At 43.7% G+C, this 14905-nt stretch overlaps 3 protein-coding genes and 1 pseudogene across 3 annotated transcripts in view; all 4 read right to left on the reverse strand.

The window, feature by feature from the left end:
* LOC124010917 (cyclin-J-like) overlaps window positions 1-4607 on the reverse strand; it is a 29264-nt gene extending 24657 nt beyond the window's left edge. The window contains exons 1-2 of the mRNA XM_046323717.1: window positions 4285-4607; window positions 2727-2835 (exon numbers count right to left, since the gene is read on the reverse strand). Of these exons, the coding sequence (XP_046179673.1) occupies window positions 2727-2804 (78 nt within the window). The 5' untranslated portion in view covers window positions 2805-2835; window positions 4285-4607. The remainder of the gene's footprint in view (window positions 1-2726; window positions 2836-4284) is intronic.
* Window positions 4608-4755: 148 nt separating this feature from the next.
* LOC124010916 (complement C1q tumor necrosis factor-related protein 2-like) lies at window positions 4756-7606 on the reverse strand. Its single transcript, XM_046323716.1, has 3 exons — window positions 7395-7606; window positions 6440-6715; window positions 4756-5995 (listed from the first exon to the last, which is right to left on the reverse strand). The coding sequence occupies exons 1-3, from the start codon at window positions 7426-7428 to the stop codon at window positions 5346-5348; spliced, it is 960 nt and encodes a 319-aa protein (XP_046179672.1). The 5' UTR covers window positions 7429-7606; the 3' UTR covers window positions 4756-5345.
* A 1577-nt stretch (window positions 7607-9183) lies between these two features.
* On the reverse strand, window positions 9184-10936 carry LOC124011599 (annotated as a pseudogene).
* A 3808-nt stretch (window positions 10937-14744) lies between these two features.
* LOC124011600 (histone-lysine N-methyltransferase, H3 lysine-36 specific-like) overlaps window positions 14745-14905 on the reverse strand; it is a 47290-nt gene continuing 47129 nt past the window's right edge. Inside the window, exon 20 of the mRNA XM_046325052.1 lies at window positions 14745-14879. Within this exon, the coding sequence (XP_046181008.1) occupies window positions 14745-14879 (135 nt within the window). The remainder of the gene's footprint in view (window positions 14880-14905) is intronic.

Here is a 14905-nt window from a genome sequence, read left to right on the forward strand (position 1 = left end):
TGATTTGGTCCTGCCGTACATACCTATACGTACGCTACGGTCACAAGACGCAGGCCTCCTAATTGTCCCTAGAATTTCTAAGCAAACAGCTGGAGGCAGGGCTTTCTCCTATAGAGCTCCATTTTTATGGAACGGTCTGCCTACCCATGTCAGAGACGCAAACTTCGGTCTCAACCTTTAAGTCTTTACTGAAGACTCATCTCTTCAGTGGGTCATATGATTGAGTGTAGTCTGGCCCAGGAGTGGGAAGGTGAACGGAAAGGCTCTGGAGCAACGAACCGCCCTTGCTGTCTCTGCCTGGCCGGTTCCCCGTTTTCCACTGGGATTCTCTGCCTCTAACCCTGTTACGGGGCTGAGTCACTGGCTTGCTGGGGCTCTCTCGTGCCGTCCCTGGGGGGGGATGCGTCACCTGGGTGGGTTGATTCACTGTTGTGGTCGGCCTGTCTGGGTTCCCCCCACCCCTTGGGTTGTACCGTGTCGGAGATCTTTGTGGGCTATACTCGGCCTTGTCTCAGGATGGTAAGTTGGTGGTTGAAGATTTCCCTCTAGTGGTGTGGGGGCTGTGCTTTGGCAAAGTGGGTGGGGTTATATCCTTCCTGTTTGGCGTCCGGGGTGTCCTCGGATGGGGCCACAGTGTCTCCTGACCCCTCCTGTCTCAGCCTCCAGTATTTATGCTGCAGTAGTTTATGTGTCGGGGCTAGGGTCAGTTTGTTTATCTGGAGTACTTCTCCTGTCCTATTCGGTGTCCTGTGTAAATCTAAGTGTGCGTTCTCTAATTCTCTCCTTCTCTCTTTCTTTCTCCTCTCGGAGGACCTGAGCCCTAGAACCATGCCCCAGGACTACCTGACATGATGACTCCTTGCTGTCCCCAGTCCACCTGGCCATGCTGCTGCTCCAGTTTCAACTGGCCTGGGCCCTAGGACCATGTCCCAGGACTACCTGACATGAGGACTCCTTGCTGTCCCCAGTCCACCTGGCCATGCTCCTGCTCCAGTTTCAACTGTTCTGCCTTACTATTATTCAACCATGCTGGTCATTTATGAACATTTGAACATCTTGGCCACGTTCTGTTATAATCTCCACCTGGCACAGCCAGAAGAGGACTGGCCACCCCACATATGCTCTCTCTAATTCTCTCTTTCTTTCTCTCTCTCGGAGGACCTGAGCCCTAGGACCGTGCCCCAGGACTACCTGACATGATGGCTCCTTGCTGTCCCCAGTCCATCTGACTGTGCTGCTGCTCCAGTTTCAACTGTTCTGCCTTATTATTATTTGACCATGCTGGTCATTTATGAACATTTGAACATCTTGGTCATGTTCTGTTATAATCTCTACCCGGCACAGCCAGAAGAGGACTGGCCACCCCACATAGCCCGGTTCCTCTCTAGGTTTCTTCCTAGGTTTTGGCCTTTCTAGGGAGTTTTTCCTAGCCACCGTGCTTTTACACCTGCATTGTTTGCTGTTTGGGGTTTTAGGCTGGGTTTCTGTACAGCACTTTGAGATATCAGCTGATGTACGAAGGGCTATATAAATAAATTTGATTTGATTTGATTTGATACCCCCTTGGTTACAGACTTCATACCCCCTTGGTTACAGACTTCATACCCCCTTGGTTACAGACTTCATACCCCCTTGGTTACAGACTTCATACCCCCTTGGTTACAGACTTCATACCCCCTTGGTTACAGACTTCATACCCCCTTGGATACAGACTTCATACCCCCTTGGATACAGACTTCATACCCCCTTGGATACAGACTTCCCATAGTGAGTCAGACGAGAAAATAAAAAAAGACAGTGGTAGGCTAAGTGAATGACTTGTAATGAGACTGCCCGATTGTAACAGAGCGGGGGCAGCTGCCTGCAACAGTGCCATGTACTATCCAAATACTCCCCCTACACATGACGTGCGCGTAGACACACACAAACACCCTACCCCCATATTGTCTCTCCTACATAAGAATCAAATTAGCTGTGATAATCTTACTCCCTACAAGAATACTGCAGTCCAGTGACAGATGCTGCCATTAAAGGGCCACACAGTAAAAAATATAATCATGCTGGAGGTTTGTCTAATTACTGTATCAGCCAATTAATGAGCCTCAGCCCTTCTATGTAATCTAAATTAGATGACTTCCAAATAGATGACAGTCATGTAATTATATCTGCCAACATTAACTACACTGTATGGTGTAATATAGCTAAATATAAATCGAGGTGTGGCTATCAAGGCACTTCTGGCTTGGATCTTCATTTTTTATAAAACACTAGGTGAACAAGAAAACATATATTTGACCTCTTATCCAGAATGACATGCATGAGCTATTATGGTTAAGTGCCTTGCTCAAGAGCACATCGGCAGATTTGGTTTACACGGTCGGCTCATGGTTTCGAACCAGCTACCTTTACGTTAAGGGCCCAATGCTCTTAAGCGCTAGGCTACCTAGATTAGTTGTCGTCTTGTTTAGGTTAAGCTGCATTTAAGCACAGGTGATCTGCAGGCCACCAAACTCAACTTTCTCCCTGGCATTGACAACATCCCCATAATACCTATTTCAACATGCAGTTGAGATTCTTATCACGTGGCGATGATAAGAGGAAAGTGGAACTCAGGGAATGAACCAAGGAGACCCAGAGAACTGGATTCATAGAATCGGAATTCAGAATTCTATTCATTCTAAATTCTATAGTCTATTCATTTTGATTCTATGACTGGCTGGTCTTACCTTGATGCGGAGGGACTGATGGATATCCCCTGCTAGCTGTCCTTTCCACCATTGTAAGTCCCTTTCCATCTTTCCCATTCAGAGAAGGCCACAAGGATGAAGTTCAGCCCTGCAGACACACAGCAATGTGGGCTAAGTCAAGAGACATCCTGGCTGTATGCCGCATGTTATGGTTGTTGGTGTCTGATCACAACTCTTAAAACATCTATTTCATAAGAGAGAGGAAGCTCCAGCAAAGCAACAAATGTGTTGATTTCTAGGAGAAATAAAACATTTCATCTTTTCGATTAACTTGCACTATGAAGTAATAGCAAATCAAATTCTAGAGGCGAGTGGGTTATGCGGGGTGACATGCTGCCTTTGATATTCATTAAGCAATCACTTTGAAAATCGATTGCAGTTAAAGATCAGCATTTGATCAAATAAAACACACCAAATAGCCTTCCGAAATGTTTACAAAGCAAAATTCTGGAAAACTATTCAAAATAGTTGGCTGCTCTTTTGTAAGCTTAGACATGTCACTGGCACTGCATAGCCCTTGATCATGACTCTCAGTTCCACTACATTATGCAGGAAGGGGGGGGTGTTAAAAGCCGTGACGCTCCGTCTGAACATTAACACGCATCGCTTGCTGTACGGTTCTGGAAGCATGAGGATCGTATTTTTCATATATACACCTATAAAAGGTGTGTATTAATTTAACATTGAAAAAATGTATAATAAATAAAAAATATATATATATTTTAAATTGATACACACCTTTACAGGGTTAGGGTTCCCACACGGTCATATTTCCATGTTACAGCGCTTGTTTACGGAAGACAGAGTGGACTACCTGTGCTAAATAGCTATCTGCATCTCCGAAACCTGTTTGTAAACGGCAGACGCCACAAACGTGTCACTGAAAAATACTGTTGGCTGCAACTGTGTTAAAAACCGTGTACACCAAGTGTGTATTTAGCGTTTGTTAAATTATTTTGATGTGATATAGAAGTATAGGGATTTATGTTTCTAGAACCGTACCGCAATTGATTTACGTTTAGATGCAGTGTTAACTGTTTTGGCTGTCAGAGCCAATTCGCCCTTTAAACAGAGTATGTAAGGTACTTGGACCAAGGAGTAACGTTAGACTCCTTTAGTACAATATTGGACTATGGGGGAATGCAGTGCAGTACCATGCATGTGGGTGTGATTTAAATGCCCCCCTGCAGTGGAATAAAACGAAATGGGAATTATAGTGCTAGGTTAACAAAATAACTTTTTGTTGTAGGCCTAACAACAAATTGCTACTTTGTCACAAATCTGCTTAGGAGAAAAGAAAACAATACGTTGATAATGGGAACATTTGACTGTCATTCAGCGGTGTCAACACCACGAGACGGTTTTTTTTAACAGAAAAGTGCACCGGTCTTTCGTTTCTAATACTCTTTAATTTATAGGCCTTTAACTCAAACTTGACAAAGATCGCACGTGACTATTGACCGCATTCAATCCATGACACACACATTTAATCAACTTTTAAATTCGCGACATTTCCATGATCGCATGTGCCGCTCACCCTTTCCGACAGGAATACCCTCAGACCTCTTTGTTTCACTCCGACATCCTGAATGAGTGAATTCCTCTTTGGGAAGTTGTGTGTTATCCTCGGTACCGGCGAAAAGCGACGACGGTTTCCGTTCTTCAGGTGACAAAGTAACAATGTTTCAGAACAGTTTAATTCCGCTGTTTTCTAGTCTGTTTACACTTTTCCAACGATTTTTCCACGACCGTCTCTTTCTAACGAGTTCCCGTTCAACAAAGTGGTTGGCTGCCCCAGCTGCTGTTGGGGTCGGTAAGGAGCTCGTGAACCTGCGTACGCGAAACACCGAGTGTGAGATGGGAAATGTAGTCCAAAAACCCCGTGGCTAAAATGCGATAACTACGGCAATAACTCTTTCTCTAATTGATTTCAATCAAACTAAACATGTCTCTCCCAGATATGAACACCTTAGCAAAAGCTGCCATTTTAAAAACGGATAGTACCGTAGATGATTAAATCACATTTTATTGCAAATCACTTTATCAACTTTCTCTAGGTACGTGTGTAAGAAAAAAACGTTTTCCTTTAGCACATTGTAAAATTTACTATAATATGATTTATAACACAAAATAAACTATTTTTAATAACATGTCACACTAACAGTGCATTATCATGTCATTTAGACAGAGAGGGTTAGTTGCATGAAGGAACATCTCCTTATTGCTGAATATAAACAGCACCAAAAATTATTGAATGTGAAAATAAAATCCTTTCCCTAATTTCCCTCCACCATTAACAATCCAATAAGCCATAACATGCAATGCAATTCTGTTCATAAACAATAAGCAATGAGTATTAGCTGGGCAACAGACGACTCCTGGAGCCACCTGGTGTCAATATAGGGAAAAGCTTTTTTCAATAATATGCAAAGATAATACAGTAGGCCTATTAAAATGTTCTCTAAAAAAGTTAATTGTATCATTGACCCAAACTGAGTATAAATAGGCTGAGCTATGATTTCAATGCAATGGTGACAGACATCATTTTCTACCCAATTGGGCAAGGAAGCTAAACTGGTGCCATTGTAGTTCAACCCATCAGGATGAAGGTGATGAATCCTCATTAGCTTTCCTGTCCACTTCGTTCAGATACTCCTGGTCTGCATAGATCAGGAACCCGGTAAACAGACTATCTGTCCAGAACGGGTCATAGAACAGCCCATTCTGTTCAGAGTAGAAGATCTGCAGCCAAACCTGGTCCTGACGCTCTAACCGGAGAATCGTGGAACCGGACGCCACATCGTGGTTCCCAGTGTTGGCGTCAAACGTCTTGATTTTGTACTGCCCGTTGTGCACCAACCCGATCGCCAAGTGCTTATTGGCCAATGTGATGTCATAAGTGAAGTAGTAGACTCCAGGGACTGAGCAGACAAACTTCCCAGTCGTGGCATTGTAGTGGTTCCCTTCGTTGAGTAGAATACGTTTGAACCGGATTGGGAGACGCTCTTTGGGGTAACTCTTGGTCATGGCAACAGAGAAGGCGGAGCGGGCTGAGTTGGTGCCGCAGTTACAGCCCCCAGGAGCCCCTGTCTCACCTGCATCCCCCGTCTCCCCCTTGGTGCCCCCTAGCCCGGCCAGACCTGGGGCCCCACGCGCACCCTTCAGCCCTCGGGGTCCATGCTTGCCCACCACGCCCTCACGACCTTTAACCCCGGGTTTACCTGGGTTCCCAGACCTCCCCTGTTCACCTAAAGATCAGAAAGAGACAGACAGGTCATGGCTATTTGACATTGATATATACAGTATTTACACCAGACAGCTCACAATGCAGTGTACTGCATTGTAACACAACATTATAGCTAACACAGGAAGCAATAAAGGACTTTAAGATTGGTAAAGTGGTTACTGTGACCAGAAACTTTGCCTGAGACATAAAGACTCATGTTAGCTCCCAAATGTAATGCCTCTAGGCTTCAGCTCAGTGGGCTAACAGGTAATGCCTATATTGTAGGCTTCAGCTCAGTGGACTAACTAACTCAGCCTTGAGTTGTACTACAGTACTCGGTTTCAGGCCCAGGCCAGGCTACTACCTGGATGCTTCCATTATGCTTCTTACCTCTGTCACCCCTCTCCCCCTCTCTCCATCATGCTTACCTCTGTCACCCCTCTCCCCCTCTCTCCATCATGCTTACCTCTGTCACCCCTCTCCCCCTTCTTTCCATCATCCCCATCCAGGCCATCCTTCCCTGGGGTACCCATGGCACCCATAGTCCCTGGAGATCCGGGGCCCCCTGGGTTGCCACCTGGCCCCTGAGGGCCGGGTAGACTACACACCAGCTGGGAGGAATGGATGGTGATGTTGTGGCCCTTCTTGTACAAGGGGTGTGTAGTCTGGAACTGGGACTGGTGGGTAGTGACAGTGATGGATAGTAAACACACCATCAGAGACAGCTGGAGCATGGTAGTAGCTGAAAAGATAAGGGAGGCTTTTAGGAATCATTGGTTGGAAAGTTGTTGTTGTAGAGATCATCAGAACCGATGCATTACACAGCTGGCTTATAGCTCAAACACACCGATGTCATCAGCCAGAGGAGGTACGCTGACTAAAACTGAGATTTCATAAACACTTTCGAGGCAGTGTGCCGATAAGGCTATGTTAACTGACGTGCATTCAAATTATGTCTACAAATCAAAACACTGAGTAAACATTGCTGAAAAATACAGTTAAACAACAAAGTATGTTAGCTGTGTCTTGATCAAATGTGCATATCATTGCCGTTCAACTATAAAACAAAGTGTTGTGCGTAATGGAGAGTTTCTCTCGACCTCACACATGATGCCATCGTTAGGGAACATCTCTCACACATGATGCCATCGTTAGGGAACATCTCTCACACATGATGCCATCGTTAGGGAACATCTCTCACACATGATGCCATCGTTAGGGCACATCTCTCACACACGATGCCATCGTTAGGGCACATCTCTCACACATGATGCCATCGTTAGGGAACATCTCTCACGCATGATGCCATCGTTAGGGAACATCTCTCACACACGATGCCATCGTTAGGGAACATCTCTCACGCATGATGCCATCGTTAGGGAACATGCTGAAATAATAGAGAAAACATGTAGGCTACTCACCAACTGAAGAGATAAACTTGACAAATAGCAGCATTTTTATGCGTTCAGAACGGAAGCACAACCTTACCGCCTACATAATACTCCAATGTCGGGTCGAAATACCATCTTTGACGTACAGTATTGTAAAGAAATCCTGTGCGTATTTGAACCCCAAACGCAAAACATGAACATCCTCCCCGTTGCAGCAATAGCTCTCTCTCTCTCTCTCTGCCAATAAATACTTTCACCATGAGGTAATTCATTTCAACAAACTCAACAACCGTACCCTCTGACAACCCCAGTAATGTCAATAAATAACGTAAGCGAAGTCTAAGATGAAAACGGAATATATTGGTTTTGCTTCTTTTTTTCCCCACCAGTTATGTGAAATTTCAACTGACAGTTGTGCCAAGGGGCCAACTTGCATTAGGGGATGTTTTGATAGGCGGTATACCGTCAATTTCACAGGTTATCACCATAATCGGCGAAATCCTAAAACAAACATCATACAAGGCAGCCCCATACAAAAGTGAGTTGAATTAAGTAGAAGTGCACTATTTAGGATTACCAGATGTGTCCGGGCACTGTGACAAGAACCGGAGAAAACCCATCAAGGACTCACAGCTGGAAGAAAAGGATGGAAGCACTGTATGCAATGATTCACAGAATACATGCATGACAAACTAAAACACGTGCTAAAGTTGTGATTGAGCCCTCTCAATAACGCGCATGCAAAGAACCAGTTACTGTAGAACTCTAGTTCTAGAGAGATGGGGACCATTGACATTTGTTGTGGTTCGTGAATCGGATGATTATGCATGTAGAGGAGCCCGTCCTGTTTTAGGTTTCACTGATCAGACAAGCACAAACCCGTGTTCTAAACTGATTTGCCTAGTAAAATAAAAAGGTTAAATTAAAACATTCAACTTTTAAAAAATGTAAATACCAAAAAAAATGGTATTTTAGGGCGGTGCGCAATCGGCCCAGCGTCATCCGGGTTTGGGAGGGGTAGGCCAACGTTGTAAATAAGAATAGACTTGCCTAGTTATTAAATAAATAAAGGGGTCTAACAGAAAGCATTTGTCTGCAGTGCTTGGCACTTCTTAGGTGCCAGAAGTGTTACTGTCTCTCTCTATCTCTCCATCTCTCTCTCTCTCTCTCTCTCTAGCCAACTTATTTTCTTTATGCAGCTCTACATCACCCTTTACTTTCAGTGATATGATGAGTCTTCCTTATTTTTCAGTGCATACTGAGAAAATAATTCACAAAGCAAATGGGAATACAATTTGGTTTTCTAACAAATGTCTTTATTCCACCAAATGTCTGAGATAACCAAGAGAAGACAGGCTGTTTATTGAATATACGGTCCTTTGAAAGTTCATTCTATATTTACAAATATGAAAGAAAACAACATTTGTACCACATTAATAGACTTAATAATATAAACTGACTCCAATGATCTTATGAGGAATAGTAGACTTGAGGGGTAAACATGAAATGAAGAGAGATGGTTGGCTCCAGGTTAATAGGAGACAATAGGGGGTACAGGGCTGGGATGAGAAGGTAGAGGAGGAGATGGTAGAGGGTAGAGGGTGAGAGGAGAGGGTAGGGTAGAGGGTGAGAGGAGAGGGTAGGGGGTACAGGGCTGGGATGAGAGGGTAGAGGAGGAGATGGTAGAGGGTAGAGGGTGAGAGGAGAGGGTAGGGGGTACAGGGCTGGGATGAGAGGGTAGAGGAGGAGATGGTATAGGGTAGAGGGCTGGGAGGAGAGGGTAGAGGAGGAGATGGTAGAGGGTAGAGGGCTGGGAGGAGGGGCTGGGAGGAGAGGGTGGGAGGAGATGGTAGGGGGTACAGGGCTGGGATGAGAGGGTGGAGGGTATACTGTAGGTAGAGGCGAGCATAGAGTATGGGGTTGTCCCTATCACTGTCCCAGCTCCAGGAAGTTGGCCATGGGGTCGTCTTCCCTGGAGCGTTTCATCCTGAAGGCCTCCATATCCTCCTCCGTGGGCTCCTTGATCTCCTGCAGGCTGTTGTACTTCCTCTTCCTCTCATCCACCTTCATCATCTCCTCTACCTGCTCCAGATGCAAACAAGTCAAAGTTCACCTGGTTCAGTTTTTGTTTCTTCTTCTCCTCCTCAGATTCGCTGCTGTCTGAGCCGTGTTTCTTCTTCTCCTCCTCAGATTCGCTGCTGTCTGAGCCGTGTTTCTTCTGCTTCTTCTTCTGCTGCTGCTTCTTCTTCTGCTGCTTCTTCTTCTTCTTCTTTCTTCTTCTGCTTCTTCTTCTGCTTCTTCTTCTTCTGCTTCTTCTCTTCTTCTGCTTCTTCTCTTTTAGCTTCTCCCTGTGAATCTCTAGTAGTCTTCAGCTCCTCCTCCTGCTCCAGTCCCTCCTCAAACGGAACACAGGTTGAGGAGCTCTATAGGGGGAGTAGTTTTGATGCCAGCCTCTCCGGTGCAGTAGCTCGTTTTGACCATGGAGTGGCAACACTTGAAGTCCCAGCAGCTTTCTCTCCTGCATGACCCCCAGATACACTGCAAGGCAAAAAAAAGAAAAAAAGAAACCAGTTTAAGTATGTTTATCTGAATAGATGCTACTGTACAGTTTTAATACTGTCCTTTACTATATATTTTTTTAGACTTGGAAAAGTTCTTAGACTCAAATTGTTATTGTAAAACACCAGCACTGTGCTCCTCCACGAGGGGGCTGCTCTCCAAAGGTTCCTGTCTAACCGGAGACCGTTCTGACTGTGCTCATCTCTACGGGGTTAGTCGGTTCTTGACGCCCTCACCGCGTGGTTCTGGATGAGTCCTCTTCGTATTTGGAGCGTGCTACGGCCTTCTCCGGTCCCTTCAGCACGGCACCGTGACGACTGTACTCCACGTAGTCCTCAGTCTGGGCCAGCAACAGCTCTCTGGGAGGGACGTCCAGCTGCTCCTCACCCCCGTACTGAGACACAGAACATAACACACAGGAATAGCAGTTAATCAACAGGACCCTCAACCAACAAGAATGAAACAGTTATACCATTAACTAATGTATGACAGGGTTGGGGGGGGTCAAATTTAATTTGAAATTCCAATTAAATTCTTTAATTCAGTCATGAAGTGAATAGTCTACCTTGTTGAAAATAAAATATAATTCAATCTTTAAATTATAGATTTGGGATATAAATTGGACTTGTTTGGACTGTTTAGGTTTGAATATTAAAAACATTTAATCTTTGGAATTGAAATGCAATATTTGTACATTTCCCAGTTAAAGTAATTAATGAAATGGACTGCAGGATTTGTTTTGAATGATTTCAACTTGTATTTCTATATTTCTAGTTTGGCTAGGCTGTCTAAACAGTGAGTGAACAGAGGGGGAATTGAATTTGTGGAATTGTTACGGATAATATTGAATTGGGAATTGAATTCTTGGAATTTTACCTAACACTGAAATTGAGAGAGATTAAATTCATAGACTGACCTGGAATTGGAAGGGAATTAAATAACATTTTACAGGACGAGGGAACTGAATTGGTGGAATTAATCCAAACCCCGCTGTATGAGAAACTTGAGTTCATGTTTATTACATTGATGACACTTTTACGGGCTACACAACTTTCTACATGCAGATTATTTACATTGAAAATGTGAATTGAAATCTTTGGTCTCTAATGACAAAAAAAGAGTCTGGTGAGGATGGAGTGCAGTGTATTTATTCTGTGCCTTATCCAGGATCGTCTTCATCTGTTTGTCCTTGAAAACCTCCTTCATGACCTTGAAGGACTGGTGCAGCAGCTCCAGCTTGATGGGGTCGGCCTGGAGGTGCACCTCAGAGCCCTTATCATTGGCCTCTCACACAGAGACTGGAGAGGTGGAGGAGATGACGTGTGTTTACTTCCATACAATCCCTGTCCTATTTTAACTATGAAGAACATTGGCATTAGGATGCCAGCTCTATGGATACCATTTTATGAGCCTAAAACATGGGGAGAAGTTGGGATATTGTTAGTGGAATTCTAAATTCCTATATGTTTTGTGGCCAAAACCAAATTTGCACTCTTTCTATTTCATTAATGAGTTGTAAATTCATTAATTATGCATGAAGTAGATCGAGACCAGTCTTAAAGTCAGGTAACAGCGTTTATTACAAGAGAGTACTACCACATACACATTTTTCTACAGGTTATAAACTGAAAATGACGTCAGCGTTTTCTAAATGTTCTATCTCTTAGAGGCCCTATAGTTTCTCGAGCTTTCGCTCCACGCCTGAAAACAAGGTCAGTCAGTATAAATCAGCATTCTAGACAGTCTAGAGATAGTCCTTTCCCCCAACTGGAAATAGTACATTCATTTGTAAAAGGAACAGACCGTCATTGTTACTAAACTCCTGACTACATTATATAACTAGGCTATGGGAGCAAGAGAGAAAATTCATATAGTACAGTACATTATAGTATTTGGACTAGTCAGTTCTGATTGGAATGTATACATAATTAGTCATTTCAACCATAATTTCCCCCAACAGATATACCACTAATTCTCCTGGGAGATATTGAGAGAAGAAATTAACAAAGATGGTTAAGTATGAAGATATGTAGAAACTGGTTGTCCAATAGAATTCCCAGATCACACTTGTAGGCGATGTCATGGTGACGTTAGCTAGCTAAGGTCTAACGGTCGTGTCGCACTGAACTGCGCCGTCAAAATAAGGCACTACTTCGATATAAAAAAGTGTTATTGACGAAAATGAAAACGTGTCCGTTTGTCACTTTCACGAGTTGGGAGTAAAAACATGTTCAGATACTTAAATGGATACTTTGGGATTTTGGCAAAGAAGTGCTATATCAGATGAACTTGTGGAAGTTGCAATTCTTAACTAGAAATCTATGGGAACAGCTAGCATGACGCTAGTTAGCATTGGCACTCAAAAACTAACTAGATAGTGGACACAGAGACATAAAAAATAGTATCCACGTGTTCATCTGACTGGGGAAGTAGATAAAGGGCTTCAATGCCAAAATCCTGATATATTTTTATTTATTTATTTTACCTTTATTTAACTAGGCAAGTCAGTTTTTCAATTTTCAATGAAGGCCTAGGAACAGTGGGTTAACTGCCTGTTCAGGGGCAGAACGACAGATTTGTACCTTGTCAGCTCGGGGGTTTGAACTTGCAACCTTCCGGTTACTAGTCCAACGCTCTAACCACTAGGCTACCCTGCCACCCCTATCACTAAGACATTGTCTCAAACCAAGGTTGTGCCTTTGAAAAGCAAGAAAATTAACAATTAAGGAAGAATCTTACATTTCTCAAACCCTGGTCTGCCGAGTATGCTTTCCAAGCGTTCCCGGAAGTCTTGCGATGTTGAGTCTCTGTGTTTAGAAAGTCTGTGATATGAATCAGAAAGAAACCCCAGTTGGGTTGTGGGCAGGAAAGAGAAACTGTGTCTGGGCCATGGTGTCTCCAGAGAACCCCTCACTGACAAATAAACACGATGGAGAAGGGCAAACATTTAGGAACACAGGCGTTCTCTCACACACACACACACACACACACACACACACACACACACACACACACACACACACACACACACACACACACACACACACACACACACACACACACACACACACACACACACACACACAAACAGCGAAAGAAAAGATAAGCACTGTCACGTCAGCATTCATGTACAGTGGGGCAAAAAATAATTTAGTCAGCCTCCAATTGTGCAAGTTCTCCCACTTAAAAAGATGAGGCCTGTAATTGTCATCATAGGTACACTTCAACTATGACAGACAAAATTTGTTTTTTTTAATCCTGAAAATCACATTGTAGGATTTTTAATAAATGTATTTGAAATTATGGTGGAAAATAAGTATTGTGGGAAAACTTGCACAATTGGTGGCTGACTAAATACTTTTTTGCCCCACTGTATATAGTGATTTGGAACATGTAAATGACAAAATCATAACATGTGGTTTATTTGTTATATATGTATGTATTTATTTAACCTTTATTTAACCAGGAAGGGCTCATAATTCATTAACATTACTGTTACCAGACATAGACTTAATAGCCTTCCAAAACTGTCTTGGGTCATTCAGGTTATCAGTGGTAACAGACATAATATATTCAGACTTGTTCTTCCTGAGAAGAAAAGAACACTTGTTTCGTAACTGCCTAAAAATAAGCCAATCAGCATCATGATATGTAATTGGAGATTCATGACATGAAGTTAGACTGTTAAGGAACAGTAACCTGCTCTTCAGACACCACGTCAGTGTTCTGATAGGGGTTTACTAATGTAGTTTACAGACCATTAGTTAAATAGTGCTGAGCGATTAGTACTTGTTGAGGTCGGTTTTAATAATCACATTTTTTTTCCTTCGATATCTCACATTAAATGCACTATGTATTGTGCGTTGAATGCTGTAACACAGAATAAAACTATTAATATAAGTCCCATGATGGTAGTGACTGCCCATTACTACTTATCACTAATTAACCATAGCTTATTTACATCAATAAAATATTTCAGTTGTGTATATAACGTTGGTTTTATTTGATGACTTTATTATTTAATTCCAAAAAAACTAAATGGAATTCAAATAGCTAAAGCAATTTCGGTTAAATCCTTTAAAACATTTTTTTTTAAACCAAAAATAACCTGTGTTGGTTAGTCGCTCAACACAATAGTAAAAGGAACCGTAACCTACTCTTCAGTGTTCTGGTAGGGGGTTCTCTCTCATGGCTCCTGTCTTGGGGGTCGTAGTAGGCTGAGTCTGGGTTCTCTCTCATGGCTCCTGTCTTGGGGGTCGTAGTAGGCTGAGTCTGGGATATCTCTCATGGCTCCTGTCTTGGGGGTCGTAGTAGGCTGAGTCTGGGATATCTCTCATGGCTCCTGTCTTGGGGGTCGTAGTAGGCTGAGTCTGGGTTCTCTCTCATGGCTCCTGTCTTGGGGGTCGTAGTAGGCTGAGTCTGGGATATCTCTCATGGCTCCTGTCTTGGGGGTCGTAGTAGGCTGAGTCTGGGATATCTCTCATGGCTCCTGTCTTGGGGGTCGTAGTAGGCTGAGTCTGGGTTCTCTCTCATGGCTCCTGTCTTGGGGGTCGTAGTAGGCTGAGTCTGGGATATCTCTCATGGCTCCTGTCTTGGGGGTCGTAGTAGGCTGAGTCTGGGATATCTCATGGCTCCTGTCTTGGGGGTCGTAGTAGGCTGAGTCTGGGATATCTCTCATGGCTCCTGTCTTGGGGGTCGTAGTAGGCTGAGTCTGGGATATCTCTCATGGCTCCTGTCTTGGGGGTCGTAGTAGGCTGAGTCTGGGATATCTCTCATGGCTCCTGTCTTGGGGGTCGTAGTAGGCTGAGTCTGGGATATCTCTCATGGCTCCTGTCTTGGGGGTCGTAGTAGGCTGAGTCTGGGATATCTCTCATGGCTCCTGTCTTGGGGGTCGTAGTAGGCTGAGTCTGGGTTCTCTCTCATGGCTCCTGTCTTGGGGGTCGTAGTAGGCTGAGTCTGGGATATAGATTTCTCAAGTACTA

The sequence above is a fragment of the Oncorhynchus gorbuscha genome, linkage group LG23 (assembly GCF_021184085.1).
Source record: "Oncorhynchus gorbuscha isolate QuinsamMale2020 ecotype Even-year linkage group LG23, OgorEven_v1.0, whole genome shotgun sequence".
Lineage (NCBI taxonomy): Eukaryota > Metazoa > Chordata > Actinopteri > Salmoniformes > Salmonidae > Oncorhynchus > Oncorhynchus gorbuscha.